This window comes from Cnephaeus nilssonii (assembly GCF_951640355.1).
Source record: "Cnephaeus nilssonii genome assembly, chromosome: 17".
In the NCBI taxonomy this organism is placed as follows: domain Eukaryota; kingdom Metazoa; phylum Chordata; class Mammalia; order Chiroptera; family Vespertilionidae; genus Cnephaeus; species Cnephaeus nilssonii.
In genome coordinates, this window is record NC_137088.1 from 24,348,822 (window position 1) to 24,366,774 (window position 17,953).

At 37.8% G+C, this 17,953-nt stretch overlaps 1 protein-coding gene across 7 annotated transcripts in view; it reads left to right on the forward strand.

Annotated features, from left to right (window-relative positions):
- Positions 1-17,953, forward strand: part of ANKRD28 (ankyrin repeat domain 28) — a 142,503-nt gene that overhangs the window by 85,949 nt on the left and 38,601 nt on the right. For 4 of the 7 annotated variants that reach the window (XM_079794449.1, XM_079794451.1, XM_079794452.1 and 1 more), the window contains exons 4-5: positions 10,911-11,111; positions 12,611-12,698. In XM_079794449.1, coding sequence (XP_079650575.1) covers positions 10,911-11,111; positions 12,611-12,698 — 289 coding nt within the window. Of the gene's footprint in view, positions 1-5,137; positions 5,209-10,910; positions 11,112-12,610; positions 12,699-17,953 lie in introns of all 7 variants that reach the window. The other 3 variants (XM_079794448.1, XM_079794447.1, XM_079794453.1) reach the window with 1 other exon arrangement.

The window sequence follows — 17,953 nt, forward strand, 5'->3', positions numbered from 1 at the left end:
ACTCTCTTTAGTTCTTGATGTACTTAGGGTAATAGGGGTGACTTGGCAGCTCCTTAGATCACAGGTTCTTAGGGAGTGATCTCCTGGAGATTGGCTTTTACCCTTGATCTTCAGCTGAGTCAGAAATAATAAAGGTGTCTGCTTGGTCCCTCCTCTCGCACTGCCCCACCTTGTTCTTCTGTGTTATAAAGTTAGAGTTCTGTAGGGAGCTTCTCTTACGGAGAACCCACAGTGCTCATTTGAAAGATTGTTAGGGATTCTAGGACACAGACAGCAGACAAAAGGGGACAGATGGACATAAACACAAATACACTCTTTTAGAAGACTCGGTAGTCTTTCCAGGATGCGAAGATGCTTCACTTGACTGTGTCCTTCCTCATTTTGGTACAAATTCATTGTATTTGGTAGGAATTCTTCAAAGGTTGGTGGTGGTAACTGTTTTCTTGTTGTGTTGAAGATTATGTTTCTTCACATCCTCTTTTATATTTTGTTGAGTTATTTAGAAGAGTAATACTCTCTTTAACCTAAAGTTCAGTTCTAAATTCATTGGAAATCAAATATTTATACCTGATGCATCTCTGAGATTTGTTGATAGGGGTTTCATTTTTGACATGTTACATGTAATGTTACAGGTTATCAAACCAGTGAATCCTTCCATAGAACTCACAGTAACACTAGAGTCTAGTAGTATTAATTTCACAATTATTATTGAATGGGGTGAAATAAGAGGAAACAATGATTGCTTTCTATATCTCAAATACTATGCTAAATTTAGTTTTTTCATTTATCTCATTTTGTCCTCTTAACTGTAAGGAAACTAAAGCATTTAGAGATTTATGGCTGAAAGTTGTGCTACTGATTAAATTTAGAGCCAGCATTCAGATCCAGGCCATCTGACTACAGAGTCTGTATTCTTAACTCTGTTATAATCTGAATGGCTCTTCCTCTCCTCTGCATTTTACCCCACACACATATTATCCCCTTAGCCCCAGCATTTAGTAAAATTTGTAGGCAGTGACTTTAGTGAAGAACTTCTGTTTTAAGGACTAAATTTTTTTGCTACCTAAGTATAGAAAATTTTATGGGAGCTATTTATTTACTGTTTGTACAGGCATACCTCAGAGATATTGTGGGTTCAGTTCCAGACCACAATAAGGCAATATCTCAGTAAAGAGAGTCATACTATTTTTGTTGGTAGAAGGTCTTGCCTTCAATTTGTAAAAAACGCAACATCTATGAAGTACAATAAAGCAATAAAGCAAGGTATGTCTGTATTTAAAACCAGAGGTTTAGCAGTATCTCAGACTTTTCTTGTCATATATTAAATGGTTAAATAACTGTGTTGTATAAGTCCTTAGTCACAAGTTCATTTGATTGGCCTTTTATAGAAAACTAGAGGCCCGGTGCACGAAATTTGTGCACGGGGAGGGGGGTCCCCTCAGCCCATCCTGCACCCTCTCCAATCCGGGACCCCTTGGGGGATATCCAACTGCCAGTTTAGGCTTGATCCCAGGGATCAGGCCTAAACCAGCAGTCGGACATCCCTCTCACAATCTGGGACTGCTGGCTCCTAACTGCTCACCTGCCTGATCGCCCCTAACTCCCCCCCCCCCACCACCACCACCAGCCTGATCACCCCTAATCACCTCTGCCTGCTGGCCTGGTTGCCCCTCACTGCCCCCCCTGACAGCCTGGTCGCCCCACGCAGCCTGCTGTTCGGTCGTCGGTCCAGTTGTTTCGGTTGTGACAGCCCCTGGCTTTTTATATATTAGGATAGAGTTCTTGATAAGGAAATACAAATATTATGTTTTTGTTATTAGGAATCAGACCTAGTGTGTGACCCTTGAAAACCTACAATGCTGGTACATTAATTTGCTAGGACTGCCACAACAAAATACCACAAGTTGAGTGCCTTAAACAACAAAAATTTATTTTCTCACCGTTTGGAGGCTAGAAGTCCAAAATCCAGGTGTTGTTAGGGTTGGTTCCTTCTGAAGGTTGTGAGGGAAGGAACTGTTCTAGGCCCTTCTCCTTTGTGGGTAATAGATGACCGCCTTCTCCTTGTGTTCATCTGTACATGCTTGTTCACATTTCTTCTGTTTATAAGGATACCAGACATATTGCATTAGGACCCATCTAATGGCTTCATTTTAATTTAATTACTTCTGTAAAGACCCCATTTTCAAATAATGTTACATTCTGAGGTGCTGGGATTAGGACTTCAATATATGAATTGGGGGGCTGTGGGTACAGTTCGATACACAATATCTGATATCCATAACTCCCTCTTAAATGATACAATGCAGCTGCTGTTGTTTTTCCCCCAAACATTACAGGTGGAAATGGAAATGTAATTGTCTATTTCACTCCCAACCTGAAAACAGAATCTGAAGCTTTGCCACTGCTTTTGGTAGGTGGCCAAAGGAGAACATTATTTCCAGTTTGGGAAGAGTAGTGAAAGTACTTGGCTTCTGCCCCAGTTCACTGGTTATGGACTGTCTGCTCTGTGGCTTAGGAGCAGAGAAGAGAACTATTCTCTGCAAATAGAAGTTTTAGAAAATTATTAGTGGTACTATTTATAATTATTACAAACACATATGAAAAATTGAAATAACTTTAATAGTATCAACTATCAAGTATTTAGCCTAGATCAGAGGATGACAGACTTTATGTAAAGGACCTTACAGACACTCTGGTAACTACTCAGTTCCTTTAATTTGAAAGCTACATATTAAACACTTAAATGTATAGGTGTGACTCTGTAGCAGTAAAACCTTATTTACACAACAGGTGGCAGGCAGCCTGTGGGCTGTAATTTGAAGATCCTTGGCATGAATTATAAAGATACTACCTCATCTAGTTAATGTTAAAGTAGAGCAGGGTATTTAATAATATGAGATAATTTATTCTGAGTATTTCAGAATAGGATAGAATGTTATAACTGAAAATGGATCTTGCAGATCGTTTAGCACAAATCAAAGAGTTGGCAGTTGGTGACTGAGTATATTAAGGATCCAGCAGGTGGGTCAGTTATCTTGCAGAATGAGACCTAGAGTCAAATGGGATACTCTGATTTAGTGCCTGACTCTCAGAGCTCACTTTGCAGAAACAGAAGCTCCCTATGTTGTTTGAACCTGAGGCCCATCCTCCCTCACCCTACTCTCCCTGCCCCATATACACAACCCACACAGATGCACATACACATGTAGGAGGCAGGGATTATGATCAACAAATGAAGTCCTGGGCTATGGGTAACAGCCTCAGGTCACACAGCCTATTGGTTACAAGCCATTATTAGATCACAGGTCCCACTCCTGGGCTCCTTCCACTAACCCCTGACTCCCCACACGTCCAGACCTCTCTTCGACTGCTTTGCTGTCTAGAACCCAGAATAGACTAATGTAAATAACCAGATTTTTTCTTTTTTAAAATTACTTTCTGGTCTATGTCTAAATGAGCTAGACATTTATCTAATTCTGAAAATCTTACCTTAAATAACATTTTTATTTTTAAAAAATCTATTCTTTCAGGGTGTATTTTTATATGTATGAATTATTAAATGAAAAATTGGGTAAGAGGAAGCTAGTTGTCTAGATTTTTCTATATATCCTAACTATGGTATCAAATGGATACAGCCTATTTGAGTGACCCTGCTGTTGATTTTTGCTTGTTTATTCTCTTTTGCTTTTAACCTATCAGAGATCTCATCATATCTCTACTCTGGAAAGGTGAATCTAAATTCAAATATTTGACAATGGCATAGATTTAGGCTGCAAATCTTAAGGGCATGCTCTGTTGATGTACATGGCTTTATGGGAGAAGGTGAGTCTAGAATAGAAAGTTATTTGATTTTATACCATTGGGACTAACCATTTTGGATTTAAGGTGATGTACTCCTAGCATTTAAGAGGTATTATTCTTTACTGTTGGTTTGCAATAGTCATCAATGCCACATTCCTTAAATTGCTATCTTTATTGTCTTCTCAGCAGTGCTTTCTTCTACCATAGGGTCTCCCACTAACCTTCCTTCAACAATTGAAATGGGGCTGCTATTTTATTTTTTCCTGTTTTAATGACTAGGGTCACACAACTAGTTAAAGGCCCATAGCTAGTAGTTTCTAGAGCTATACTTGGAGTCACTGCACTTGAATATTCCTTGGAACCTCACACTCAAAACAGAATGTAAACATTAGGAGGTCTGAATTCTAGCCTTGGTTCTGCTCTGGCTTACTCTGACAATGAGGTGTTCACTCTATCTGCAATTCATCTAGAAAATAAGGAGGTTGGATGTGTAAAGCCAGTTAAGAATTTGGATATAAACCTAGGATTGCTGATAGTGCAGGACCTATCACCAGTTCCTTTATACTTCAAAGAGCCAGGGCTTTTTCTCTTTGGTTGGGACTTGGGTACCAAATCAGTGGATTTTATGGAGATACTAGATTTTCCCCCCTAAAATTATGCATTTTTTGTCTTGCTAAATGTATTTCCATTCTATTAAGGATAATTTTTGTCTATTGACTTAACGATTTTTAAACAGCTATCCATAGTTGATTTTCTTAAAAATTACTACTTCTTTAAGCCTTTAGGTATTAAAGACATGTGGGTTGGTTCATCTCTTTCTCAATTTTTTTTAAGTTGATAGCGATTATATCCATTTTATACAGTAACTTTATAGTACTAATGAGTTTTTAATTGTCACTGGAAAACTATTTTGATATTATATTGTTCTATAACATGTTATATTCATTAGTAAAGAAATATAATGAAGACTTCTTAATGGCCTACATTTTATGTCTGAGTATTTTTATTTATTTAATTTATTTGAGTTCCTAACACACATTCTAAAGTGGAGTCTGATTTTTACTTTGGATATGCTCTGTATAAAGGTGGCTTTTCTAGCCTTTCTGTGATCTTTTATTTTTGATAAAAAGAACGAATTCCTTATTGGATAATTATATCAATTAAAAGGGATAGTTTTGTTTTGTAATTTAAGGGTAATTTATTAGAAAGTATTAAAGTGAAGTACTACTTTTTCAATTGTTATTTATTCAATTTGGACTATATATAACTATTTAAGGAGATTTACTTAAAATATTTTATGCAAAATATTTCAATTTATTTTTTCTTCTTGTTGCAGGAGCTAGAGTTAATGCCAAAGACAGCAAATGGTTGACACCTTTACACAGAGCAGTTGCATCTTGTAGTGAGGTATGAAATTTCTCTTAGTAAATATATTGTATATAAAAACATTAAGTAGGCTTGCCTGTGAGCTCATATTTAAATTCAGTATTTTCAAAGGAAGGAAAAGCAACCAAAATTGGAGTCTGAAGTAGAGAGGAGTAGAAAACGTACTTCCTACAAGAGAGAAATTATTTTTCTATCTGTCTGGGTCCTTGGTGTGCTATGGCTGATGAACTATGGAACTTGGGTTTGGAGAAACTGGCTTCAGATATCACTTGCCACTTTCTAGCTGTGTAATCTTGGGGGGCAAATCTGAGGATTATTGTGAAAACTGAGATATAGTAACTAAAATATTTTAAACTCTGAAATTTCATGGTAATGCTATTAAGTTTGTGGTTAGACCTCTTGTCAGGAAATCTCTTTAAATAAAGGCAGCAAGGAAGAAGTAAATATCATCATTGCAATCTATTAATAAAATAGTCATACCTACCAATTTCTTGGAAATATGAGTTAAAATTAGTGGAGTTTTGCCAAATTAAATCATCAGAAAGAACACTGTATATTTCCAGAGATTGTAAAACAAACCAAAAGTTCTTAAAGATTTTCTTTAATTATTTTAGTTAATGTTAGAGGAAGATTATAGATTCTACCCAGAGACTTGACTGACTGCTGACTTTTTTAAAAAAAATATGTACTTAGTCTGAATTTAAGGGGAAGCTGTAGATTAGAAAACAAGGACCCTAGTAAGTTTCTTAAGTCTGCTTTTCAGCCTAAAAATTACTGGACTATGTAGTATTATTACTTTTTTGTAGGATTATGGGAAACACCTATAAAATGTGACCATTCCATAAAAATAAAATTTCTGTAAATCCTAGGGGTCATTTTTTTAAACCAAAATCTCATAAATTAGCAAAACTGCTAGGAAACCTAGTCAAGATTATCAATTTTATGAATGTTCTTTTAATTATTCACATTTCATTCTGAGAGCATAAGAGAGCTTATTTCATTTAATAGAAAACATAACCACAGAGCGGTATGTAAAAGGAAAAAGTGTAGGTAGCTTTCGATTTATGTTTTTGAGATACCATGAGAGAAGTAAGCCCTACAGAGGATGAGTGGAGTAACTATTTTCTTAATCTTCCCAAGGACATATATAGCTAACACCACTGTGGGTGCATGGTAGAGAAGTTAGTTTATTACATACAGTGGATGCCTGAGGGCTTAATTCCCTCACTGAGCCTGGGTTGACTGCTTCAGATTAAATATCCCAAGCTCCTCCTCAGCTCTCCTTCAGTGAGTTTCTGCCCATCTGGTCATATTGGCTGGCTGCCTCAGTTTGTATGCACTACTGATTTGTGACTGTCATTCTTCAAGTATAGCATACACTTCAGCTCTCTTTTGGTGCAGAGTATTCTGAATGAATCAATTTCTGAGTGTGATGGCCTGTGTGGGTGTGGGTGTGTGTGTGTGTGTGTGTGTGTGGGTGTGTGTGTGTGTGTTGTGGTTTTTTTTAATATACTTTTACTAGAGTCCCGGTGCATGAATTCGTGCATGGGTGGGGTTCCTTGGTCTGGTCAGCGATCGGGGCCATCTCGCCCAGTCCGATCGGGGCTGGCCAGCCTGGGGGAGGTACCGCGGGAGGTTGGCTGTGGGAGCGCACTGACCACCAGGGGGAAGCTTCTGCGTTGAGCATCTGCCCCCTCGTGAGCAGTGTGTGTCATAGTGACTGGTCGTTCAGTTGCTTAGGCATATATATATAGATTGATTTTAGAGAGGAAGGGAGAGGGAGAGGGAAAGAGAGAGAGAGAAAGAGAAAGAGGAAGAGAAAGAGAAACATCAGTGATGAGAAAGAATCATTGATTGACTGCCCCCTGCACACCTCACACTGGGACTGAGCCCACAACTCGGGCATGAGCCCTGATCGGGAATCCAAACGTGACCTCCTGGTTCATAGGTCGACGCTCAACCACTGAGACACACCAGCTGGGCTGTTATTATTTTTATAAAAATTATGCATGCTTGTTACATATTTCTCAAGCAATATAAACTTTAAAAATAAAGCAACAAATGACCCAAATTCTCATCATACAAAAATAACCTGTGTTGAAATTTGGTGAACATTCTATGCCTATATTAACAGCTTAATTTTTTCATTGAGTAACAAGTTATTGACTACTAAATTAGTTGCCCAAAGAAAAACAGAACACAGCCGAAACCGGTTTGGCTCAGTGGATAGAGCGTCGGCATGCGGACTCAAGGGTCCCAGGTTTGATTCCGGTCAAGGGCATGTACCTTGGTTGCGGGCACATCCCCAGTAGGGGGTGTGCAAGAGGCAGCTGATCGATGTTTCTCTCTCATCGATGTTTCTAACTCTCTATCCCTCTCTCTTCCTCTCTGTAAAAAATCAATAAAATATATTGAAAGAAAGAAAGAAAGAAAGAAAAACAGAACACATTTGTTTTAATCTAAATTGCCTGGCTCTACTGATAGATTTCCCAAAAGTATTAATAAATCACTACCTTATATTAAGTTGACAGAGCAAAATTTGACACAATGCCAGTACAATAGTTTTCTAGGAGTACCCCCACCAACCTTGGGGGTCCACATCACATTACTGGATCCTGTGGAGGCTGTACATTTATTTATTTATTTATTTATTTACTTACTTACTTACTTACTTACTTATTGCCTAACTCCAGGAATTACATATTAATTCTCTCAAGATAACTGAGTTTAAATTGCATTATCATGTGAGATAAGAAGCAGTCCATCCAAACATTGTGTTTATTTGCAGATTTGTTAGCCCTTTGTCCTGTACCTGACTTCAAATCAGTGGTAAAATTGCTTAAAAGGGAGAGTGGAGCCAAGGACAGCTACTGCTGTAGGGACTGTTCTCGATTGACCCTAAGCTATGAATAACTACTCTTTGGATATAATATTTTAACCTGTTGTCATTGTCCCATGTTTAATCATCTTATTTAAATTGATGTCATAGGATATGTACTTAGCTGGGTTTTTTGTTGTTTTTTTTTTAAGTCAAGGCACACTTTGACAGCGTTAGTGAAACCATAAATACCCTTGATTATGCCTACATTACTTTCTAAATGCTTATAATGGGTTGATAATGTGATCCTGAATTTTACTGGGATGTGACATCAGACACATTGGTTTGTAATTTCCAGAAATTTGCCTGTTTTGTTTTATATCTCCAGTCGTTAGAAATTTCTTTAGTTTTCTCTGTATTTTCAAAGATCACTGGTACTGTGATCTGACAGGCATGATTCTGAGTAGTAAATGGTGCTATAGTAGTCAGCATGGGGTGCCATAACAAAATTAAGACTGGGTGTCTTAAGCAATAGAAATTTATTTTCTCAGCCTAGAGACTAGAAGTCCCAGGTCAAGGCCCAGCAGGGTCAGTTTCCAGTGAGGGCTGTCTTCCTGGCTTGCAGGTTGCCACCTTTTCACTGTGTCTTCACATGGTGGAGAAAGGGGCGGGTGGGGGGGGGGGGGCGCGGGCAGGGAAATCTTTCTCTCTCTGCCACCAGTCCTATCAGATTAGGGTCCCTCCCTTATGATCTCATTTAATTTTCATTATCTCCTAAAGACCCTGTCCTCAAATACAGTCACATAGAGAGTTAGGGTTTCAACATATGAATTGGGGGGTAACCATTTCAGTACAAAGCAGTGGGCCCAGGGTTAAAAATTTAATCTCTCTTGATTCTAGAGTCTTAGTCACTGTATTTACAGCCTTCCTTAGGCGCCATCTTACCTACCCTAACCTACCATAAACTGGATTTATTCTTGCTTTTCAGTGAAACAAAACAATAGTTTTGATTTTTCTACTCTTGGTATTGAAATAAATATTCCCCAAACTCTTCAGAAGCTTTAATATATGCATCACGAATTCCAGAGTGGGAATGATAAGGCAAGCCTGGCACCTACAGTATGCTATATTTGCCCAATTTATCCAATTATAAATTCATCTTGTTTTTAATTATTTGCTCATATGTCTTTAACATACCTACTGACATTTCCCATATAGACAATGTTAGTTTTATTCCCCAAGTTACAATATACTTTTAAGGATGAGGATGGAGAATCCTGACACTGCCTAGTTCTCCATAATTTTGAGAATATATAGAGAATACGTATTCTTCTATGTATCCTTTCCCCCTATTCCTTTTTTAAATTGAAGTATAATTTACAGTAAAATGCACAGACTTTAAGTGTGTAGTCTTGAATTTTGGCAAATATACACACCCATGTAATCTTTTCCCCAATCACGACAGAAAAGGATTCCATCACTCTAGCAAGTTCCCTCATGTCCATTTTCAGTCAGCCGTCCTGTCCCCAGGGACAGCCTATATTCCGATTTCTCTCACCAGAGAGTAACTTGGCCTGTCCTAGAACTTTATAAAAATGGAATCATATAGTATGTGCTCTTGTGTCTTGACTTTGTTCAAAATAACATTTTTTTAGATTCGTGTATATTATTGTGTATATTAATGGTTCATTCTTTTCTTTTTATTGCTGAATAGTATTTCATTATAGTATGAATGTACAACAGTTTGTTTATCCATTTTCTTATTGATGGACATTTGCATATCTGGTTTTTTGGCTCTTACAAATAAAGCTACTATAAACATTCTTAGATGGGTCTTTTGAAATTTCTCTTGGGTAAATAACTGGAGTGGAATTGTGGGATCATAGGGTAGGTCTCCATATATCTTTGATTAGCTGGCTGACTTCCTTAGCACGTTGATTGATTACTGGGATTCTATCCAGTCTTTTGCCAGCCCTGTTAAATACTTGTGCTGTTTCCCATGTTTCAAACAGTTCTGATTACCTTTTATTTCAAAGGCTTAAAAAGCTATAGTTATTTTACACTTTTCATCTACCTTCAGGGTTTTTTTTTTTTTTTTTTTTTTTTTTTGCTGAATAGCAGACTTAAGATGAATGGTGGACAGATGAGATACTCCCTCTTTACAGCTAAGAAAACTGAGTGTCGGTTTTACTACACTTGAGATGCTTCTATTCTGGTTCTAGTCCTTTACATTTCATACAGAGTTTATCATTCATCTATTGAAGATAGGATTATCACCATAAGGAGAATATTTTATTTTTAGTTCTGATTATATTGCTTTATATTGCTTAATGTCTGTGGCATACTGGATTCCTTAAGATCTTATTGTGAGATGTGAAGTTTTCCTTATGCTTCTGGGAGACAGACCCTTTGGAGAGTAAACTCTTAAATTGCTTTGTCAACACTGACTTTCCTACCAGGTAGCCTCACAGCAAAGACTTAAAATACTCACCACCACCCACCCCCCCCCTTTCTCATGAACTAGATCCTAATGTTTATTTTGTAAAATGTAGCATGTGTAGTACTTTGGGACATGGTTATGTTTTAAATTTATATATATTTAATGGCAAAGCAATACATCTTAAAACTGTTGAAAGTGTAAATTAATTTTATCTCACCATCTAGAAAAACTAGATATAATGATTATTTTTAAAGAATATTTGTTAATATTTCTTCTTGCACATTTTGATAGAAAATGTTTGATCTTGATGCATCCTGTATGACTCTGAGTACTGCCTTTAGTTAAATATATATTTGGGGGGTGGCAAATTTCTACTTGTTTACTCAGAAAATTTTATTTCTTTCATATATAAAATTTCTAAAACTGTTAACTCATTTGTCTTTTATAACTTTTCATGTGTTTTAGGAAGCAGTTCAGGTACTTTTGAAGCATTCTGCAGATGTTAATGCTCGAGACAAAAATTGGCAAACCCCTTTACACATAGCTGCTGCTAATAAAGCCGTAAAGTGTGCTGAAGCTTTGGTACCTCTTCTGAGTAATGTGAACGTGTCTGATCGAGCAGGGAGAACTGCATTACATCATGCAGCTTTCAGTGGACATGGTGAGGTAGGTGGTATTCAACTAGACAATCGTGTTCTTCCTCTAAGTCAGTGGTTCTCAACCTTTCTAATGCCGCGACCCTTTAATACAGTTCCTCATGTTGTGGTGACCCCCAACCATAAAATTATTTTCGTTGCTACTTCATAACTGTAATTTTGCTACTGTTATGAATCGTAATGTAAATATCTGTATTTTCCGATGGTCTTAGGTGACCCTGCTAGCGGTTCTCAACCTGTGGGAAGTCCTCCCACTCCTTCACCCCAATTATTAATGAACTTGCCTTTTTAGCCATTCCTTAGTTCATGATAAAAGCAAGCAAAAATATTTATCTTGGTAATTTAGTCTTAATTTTACTATAAAAGCCTTTAAACTTCTTTCATAATTCATGATATAACTTTCTCAAATTTAGAAATTTATTTATCAGATGCAGCCCATGCACTTACTTGATTTTCATAGTCAACCTGGGGAGATAGGAGAACACTGCCAACTATAACACAATGTGAAAACTGTGTTCTGTTATTGGAAAAATAGTCTCAGAAGACAAAAGTTTATTGTGCTCCCAGGAATAGAATAGCAAAGGAAGGTGGGGTTTAGAAGACATTTTCTTACTGTTTATTATCAATATTTAGTCAAGAATTCTTTGTTGACAGATCATCAAAAGAAAACAATTTAAGAAAATAAGTATTTAATTGTCTTATACAGCAAGCATTATCTAATGTTAGGTGTTGTCATAGCAAAGAGTAGAGTTTATGTGTACAGAGAAGACTTAGAAAAAAGCAAAACACAGATTTAGAAGAACCTTTGAGGCCAGCTTGTCTAGTCCTTCATTTTTATTGTAGATACAGAAACTAAAAGAGGTAAAGTGACATTCCCAAGATTCTCTGGCTGAGAGCTAATGGCTGCATAGTTATTTTCACTATTCTTCTCTGCCTTTGCAACAAAGAATTCTTGCCTCCACTGCAGTTAAGATCACAAGATGCATCCCTTTTAGGAATCTGGAATGCCCTTTGCACTGGGGAAACTATTGAAAATATGGTTAGACATAACAGAAATATTATTCTTGGTATATTATGAGGTAAGTAGACTGTGCAGGGACCTTCAGGACTAATCATGGTATGGACAGCACACTTGGGTTTGAATTAAATTTAAGGCATTTCTGGAATAAGAATGTGCTTTTTATTTTAATAACACTTTGGGCTATAAAGTAAGGGTTAAACCCCATTTTTGAATAGTTCATTTTTACAAACTTGTACTTAGTTGTTCATAAAATACCAGGACACAAATTGGCATCTTTAAAAGATACTGAAACAACCACAGTGAACCCTTTTTCATATTTTATCCTGTCACTTACTGAATTATGCTAAAGGGTCTTTAGCATTTAGTGTAGCTCCTTTATATAAGTGCAGAAATTCAGTGCCAGAGAGATTAAGATGAGTATTCATCACAAAGGATATTCATGAACAGTTGTACTTCTGAATTTTGATAACTGTTTATTGTCATTCCAGATGGTCAAACTACTCCTGTCTAGAGGTGCCAATATTAATGCTTTTGACAAAAAAGATAGACGAGCTATCCATTGGGCAGCTTATATGGGTATGTACTTTTAAAATGTATTCTTTTACATTATGTATTCAGGAAAAGTTGTGCATTTTTGTTCTTCCGCTTGATGCCCAAGTGGAACCAGCCTGGTAGTATGGAGGTTTGTTAGAACAGGAGGGCATGGGTTCAGTTCTCCTGAAAGCTGTTTGAAATTAATTCTGTTTACTTTTGAAGGGAGCAACATAATAAACACAAGCCTGGGATAATTTAAATCAGTGTTTATAAAAGTCCATACTCCTACCCATCCTTGTTTTTATGGGAATTTAGGTAGACGTTATGAAGATGCATTAGGAAGCCTATTATTTTGGGCCAAGCACTGGGTTAAATAGGCACCAATAGTAATTTCACAGAAAGAAACAGTATAGGCTTTTCTGTTGTAACATGATATATGTGGTTTTGGAAAAATCTTAGGATCTGCAAAATTGCATCTAGAACTAATAGTGCTCATCGGAAAATAGTCCTGGGGCAGACCACCCAAAACTTATGCAACTTCATGGCCGAAATACTAACAAAAAACATTAATTGGCTCTTGAAGTAACTTGGCCAGCCAGTGAGGAAGCAGATCACCATACCTCAGGGTACTTTAAAATGCACAGAAAGAGCAGAGTAGAAATGCTGTCTTGTAGGTGAAAGTGGATCTCTAAGCGTGGAGGAAATACAGCCTGCCACAAACCTTGCAAGTCCTACAAGGCTGGGGTTGTGCCTCTGGGAGGAAGCCATGGATAAAGGCTTTTGCTTTTCAAGCTTCTTGAAATAGAACTGAAAGAACTCCTCCTTCCTCTGCAGCCGTGGAGCTCAGAGCTTTTTCTCTTCCCACCAAAGGGTGTCTGTCTTTCTGCTTCCACTATTCTGGCTCCTCTGGCTTAGGAAGAATCACATATGGACTGACGTATCTTCTGTATAATACTGGTATTCCCTGATTTACCACTCACATAACCTGACATCTGTCTAGCCACCTTTCTTACAGGCCTAGGTTATCCTCATTATTCTCTACTCTGTGTTTTATCTTTTCTCATATTTCACTTAAAAATAAAAGAGTAAAGGAAGATTCAGTGGAAGATTATTAATTTTAAAACTATTAAAATTTTGAAATATGAAAATACAAGAAAACAACTTAAACCGGTTATCAGTAACCCTAAGGTCTAGAAAAAATCCTTTGCTTATAGTAGAAATAACCACAAGCAGTAGAATCCATCTTGAATAGCAAGTCTAACCGTTAGTGTGGGTGTAAAGGAAGATAAAAAAATGAAGGCTAATATCATTGTCATCTGGTCCCTATTTTGAAAGCCAAAAGCTGAAAATCTTGGTCTTTTGGTGTTTGTCTCATACCAAAGATTTATGCCTCTGGTTATGTAATAGGTAATTCTTCTGTTCACTGATGGTGTGCATCAAGCATGTCAAACTCAAAGGCTAACATGGGCCAAATAAACGAGGCATGCAGCCCCCAGGCCGCAAGTTTGGCATGCTTGATGTACATACAGAAGCAAATCTCCCATGGCATCCTAACTTCCCCTCCTCACAGCCCACAGATTTTAAATCTTAGAAACTTTTTTGAATATTCTGGTGTAGCTTATTCTTAAAGGCAGCTTAGAAATAGCTAATCTGTGTGATTTAAATTATACACCTCATGTGAAAGGGTTTATACATTAAGCAAAGTGCATTAGACCTTTTACCTCCAAAGAATTAAACTTGACTAAACAGCTGTTTCCATGAAATTGAAGGCCAGGGGATTTTATAGGTTATCTCTAAAATGGAGTTCCCAGAATAGCTGGGTGTGTGTATCTCACTGGCCCTGAAATGACTTTGTTTTCCTTGATCTCCTAAATGTCACTTTTCAGGCCAACTGTGAATTGAAAAAGGTATTCTGTGTTTCTTGGACCTCACTGTCCATTTAATTTTTTAGCATAAACATTCAGAAAGTCATAATTCTTCTTTCCCTGTCTCTTCCTTTTAGCATGGAAAGAGGAGTATTGACACATAGTTTCTAAAACTATTCAGCTGTTCTAGGCACTCAGGATTAAAGAGAGCTAAACATGAAAGTAGGGAGCTCTCGACCTAATAGCAAGCTTAAGTCCAGGTCATTGTCACCTCTAGGTTATATTCAGAGAATCTGTCAATATCGGGGTAAGAGACATTAGGATTACATGTATTAATCTTACATAATTTATTTCCCACAGGCTTCCTTGTTTGTCCTGGCCTTCTTACCCCCTGGTTGATGTTTCCCTTACTTTTCTGTTAGGGTCTATTCTTACCCTTATGCAATTATTGAATTCTCTGTCAAGTGTTTCCCAGTCCCACCTCTGTCCCCAGAATGAATTGATCATTTTACACTCCCTACCCCATTTTTGCTCCTACCGCGAACCTTCATTTAAAATCCCTTTTAAGCATTCATCTTTTCTATTGCTTTCAGTACTTTTAGCAATATCCAACCAAGCTCTACCTCAGGTCACCTTACCGTGATGACAGACATAAAAGGTACTGAATAAATATTAATTACCTTGATTAGCAACTCATTATTTCTTCTTGAAGCAATGCATAATTTGAATGGATTTAAAATGACATTTTTTTCTCCCTCCTTTCCTTTCCATAAAAACTTATAAATTCTAAGCATAGCTCATTTTACTTTTCTTATACATTCATGAACAACAGAAGAAAAAAGTAGGAAATTTTCAAAATTCCTGAAGTATAGTGATTATATTTATCAAATTCACATTGCAGAGATATAATTTTTTAAAAGGATGTTGTTGACTACAGAATTATGTATACTGTGCATGGCAAATGGATGCCATTTTTTAAAATACACATTGATGAATTAAATGAAGTCTAATCCCATTGGTAGCATCATTCTGTACATTGACAAGAAAAACACATACTTGAAGGCAGAGGGTTCACCCAGCTAGAACAATATCACTTATTTCACTCTAGAACTTTCTTTCCTTTTTTTTTTTTAAAATAAGTCACCTCCAAGCTGGCTGTAGCTGGTTTGGCTCAGTGGATCTGGTTTGGATCATCGGCCTGCAGACTGAAGGGTCCCAGGTTCGATTCTGGTCAAGGCCATGGTGCTGGGTTGCAGGCTTGATCCCCAGTAGGGGGCGTGCAGGAAGCAGCCAATCAGTGTTTCTCTCTCATCATTGGTGTTTCTATCTCTCTCTCCCCCTCTCCCTCCTTTCTGAAACAATAAAAATATATATATTTTTAAAAACTGTTTATATTTGCATATCCTGGATATTATAAGTTCTGATTTTCACTGCATTACAATAAACTCAAGTAACTGTCTTTCTAGGGCCATGGATCAGAAAGTAATGTGTAGTGAGGGATCTTTTGTACCAGTTAATACTCTTATATGATAGTCACATGTAATTTGGCACCTAATTGTTCTTTATTTTTTCCCTAAAAATATCATTAAAAAATTTTCATATTGAGATAGGGAAAAAAATAGGTGAAAGTATTCACTCTAATTGATAATCTACACTAATAAAAGAGAAACATGCAAATTGACCATCACTCCGCTACACCCACCAACCAATCAGGAACGCGTATGCAAATTAACCCAACAAAGATGGTGGCGGCCACAGAGCTGGAGCAAGCAGGAGGCTTAGGTTGCCCCCAGTGATGGAGTAAGCTAAGCTTCCCACCCGCCCTGGCCAGCCCTGGTCTCTGTTCAAGGCTACAAAGTTTCAATTATAGAAGATAAATAAATCCCAGATACCTGCTTCCAGTTGGCCCTGGCCTCTGCTCAAGGAGGCGCTGAAAAAAAAAAAAAGGAGGGGCTGGGAACTTGGGTCGCCGGGGAGTGTGGCCAGCCTGTAAACAGCCATCAGCCCCTCACCCAGGCTGGCCAGGCATCCCAGTGGGGACCCCTATCCTGAAGGGGGTGTGGCCAGCCTGAAAACAGCCCTCAGCCCCTCACCCAGGCTGGCCACACCCCCATGGCCCAATCCCTATAAACGGGCAGTCGAACATCCCTTGTGGGGTCCCAGATTGGAGAGGGTGCAGGCTGGGCTGAGGGACACCCCACCCCCCCACCCTGTGCACGAATTTCGTGCACCAGGCCTCTAGTTTATATATAAACAACTAAATCTACTTGAAACTGTGTGTCTTGTTATATGCTTACCTAATTTTGTTAAGAGAGGGGGCCTAGTTTGAAGGCTTCATTTTTACAGTTACTAACTTAACAGTCCCTGTGAAGGGATATAAAAACTGAGATCATGAGCAATTTCTTTAATGTAACAAATAATTATTGGGTGCCTATTTTGTATATAACACTGTTCTCAGCCCCATAGGATATGGCAAGAAGTAAAACATAAGAGCATTCAGTATTTTCCCCTGAAGATAGGTATTTGGGAAGCTAATGCATAAAAGCAATTAAAGAGTTAAATACTTATTCAAATTTAAGACACCTCACAAGGTATTATATGCTTATTAGATAGTATTTACAGATACATGGTGCTTTTGACTGAAAGGGCTTCTGGGTAAGAGAGGTGGTTGGTCAGGGAAGAGGGGAACTGACATGGGCCTTCAAGGGTTAGTAGTAGCAATGTTTGAAAAGAGACATCCAAGCAGAACATTCCACACAATGAAGGAATCCCATGAACAGAGGCACAGAGGTGGGAAGGGAAATGGAAGGAGAAGGCACTGTATAATCTAATCTGATTAAATTCGAGAAGATATAAAAGAAGAATAGTGGTTCTCCCATCTTTCAGATCCATGTTCCACTTCCTGGCCTCCATGTGTGGTTGGGTGGTGCTGAGACTAGTTCTGACTAATGAATTGAAAGCAACATCACCTCTGAGACTCTGCAGCCTATTGCCCCTCTGGCACAGTGACAAACCACCTTCAAAATGGGGTCAGCTGCATCAACCTAGGTGCTTAAATGACTGAGAAGAGCCCTCTTGCCAAGCTATTACAGTCTTAATGAGAAATAAAACGCTAATTAAGCCACTGAGATTTGGGAGTTGATCATTAAATGCAGGATATATAATCTAGCCTATCCTGATTGATACATGGCTGAGTAACAAACTAAGTTGGTTAAGAACATCTTGTGGACATACTAGAGGAAAAGAGATTTTTAGATGCATGTTCTAAATACCTAGCATTCTTAAGAAATAACCTCAAGTCACTTCCAAATTTCCAAGTAGAAGATTTCACTAAGGAAGAGAAACATAAATTAATGTCTTACACTAAACATAAAAAGTTAACCTCAGAATTTGAAAAGGCATTAAAACAACCTTGAAAACAACAAGGTCTAG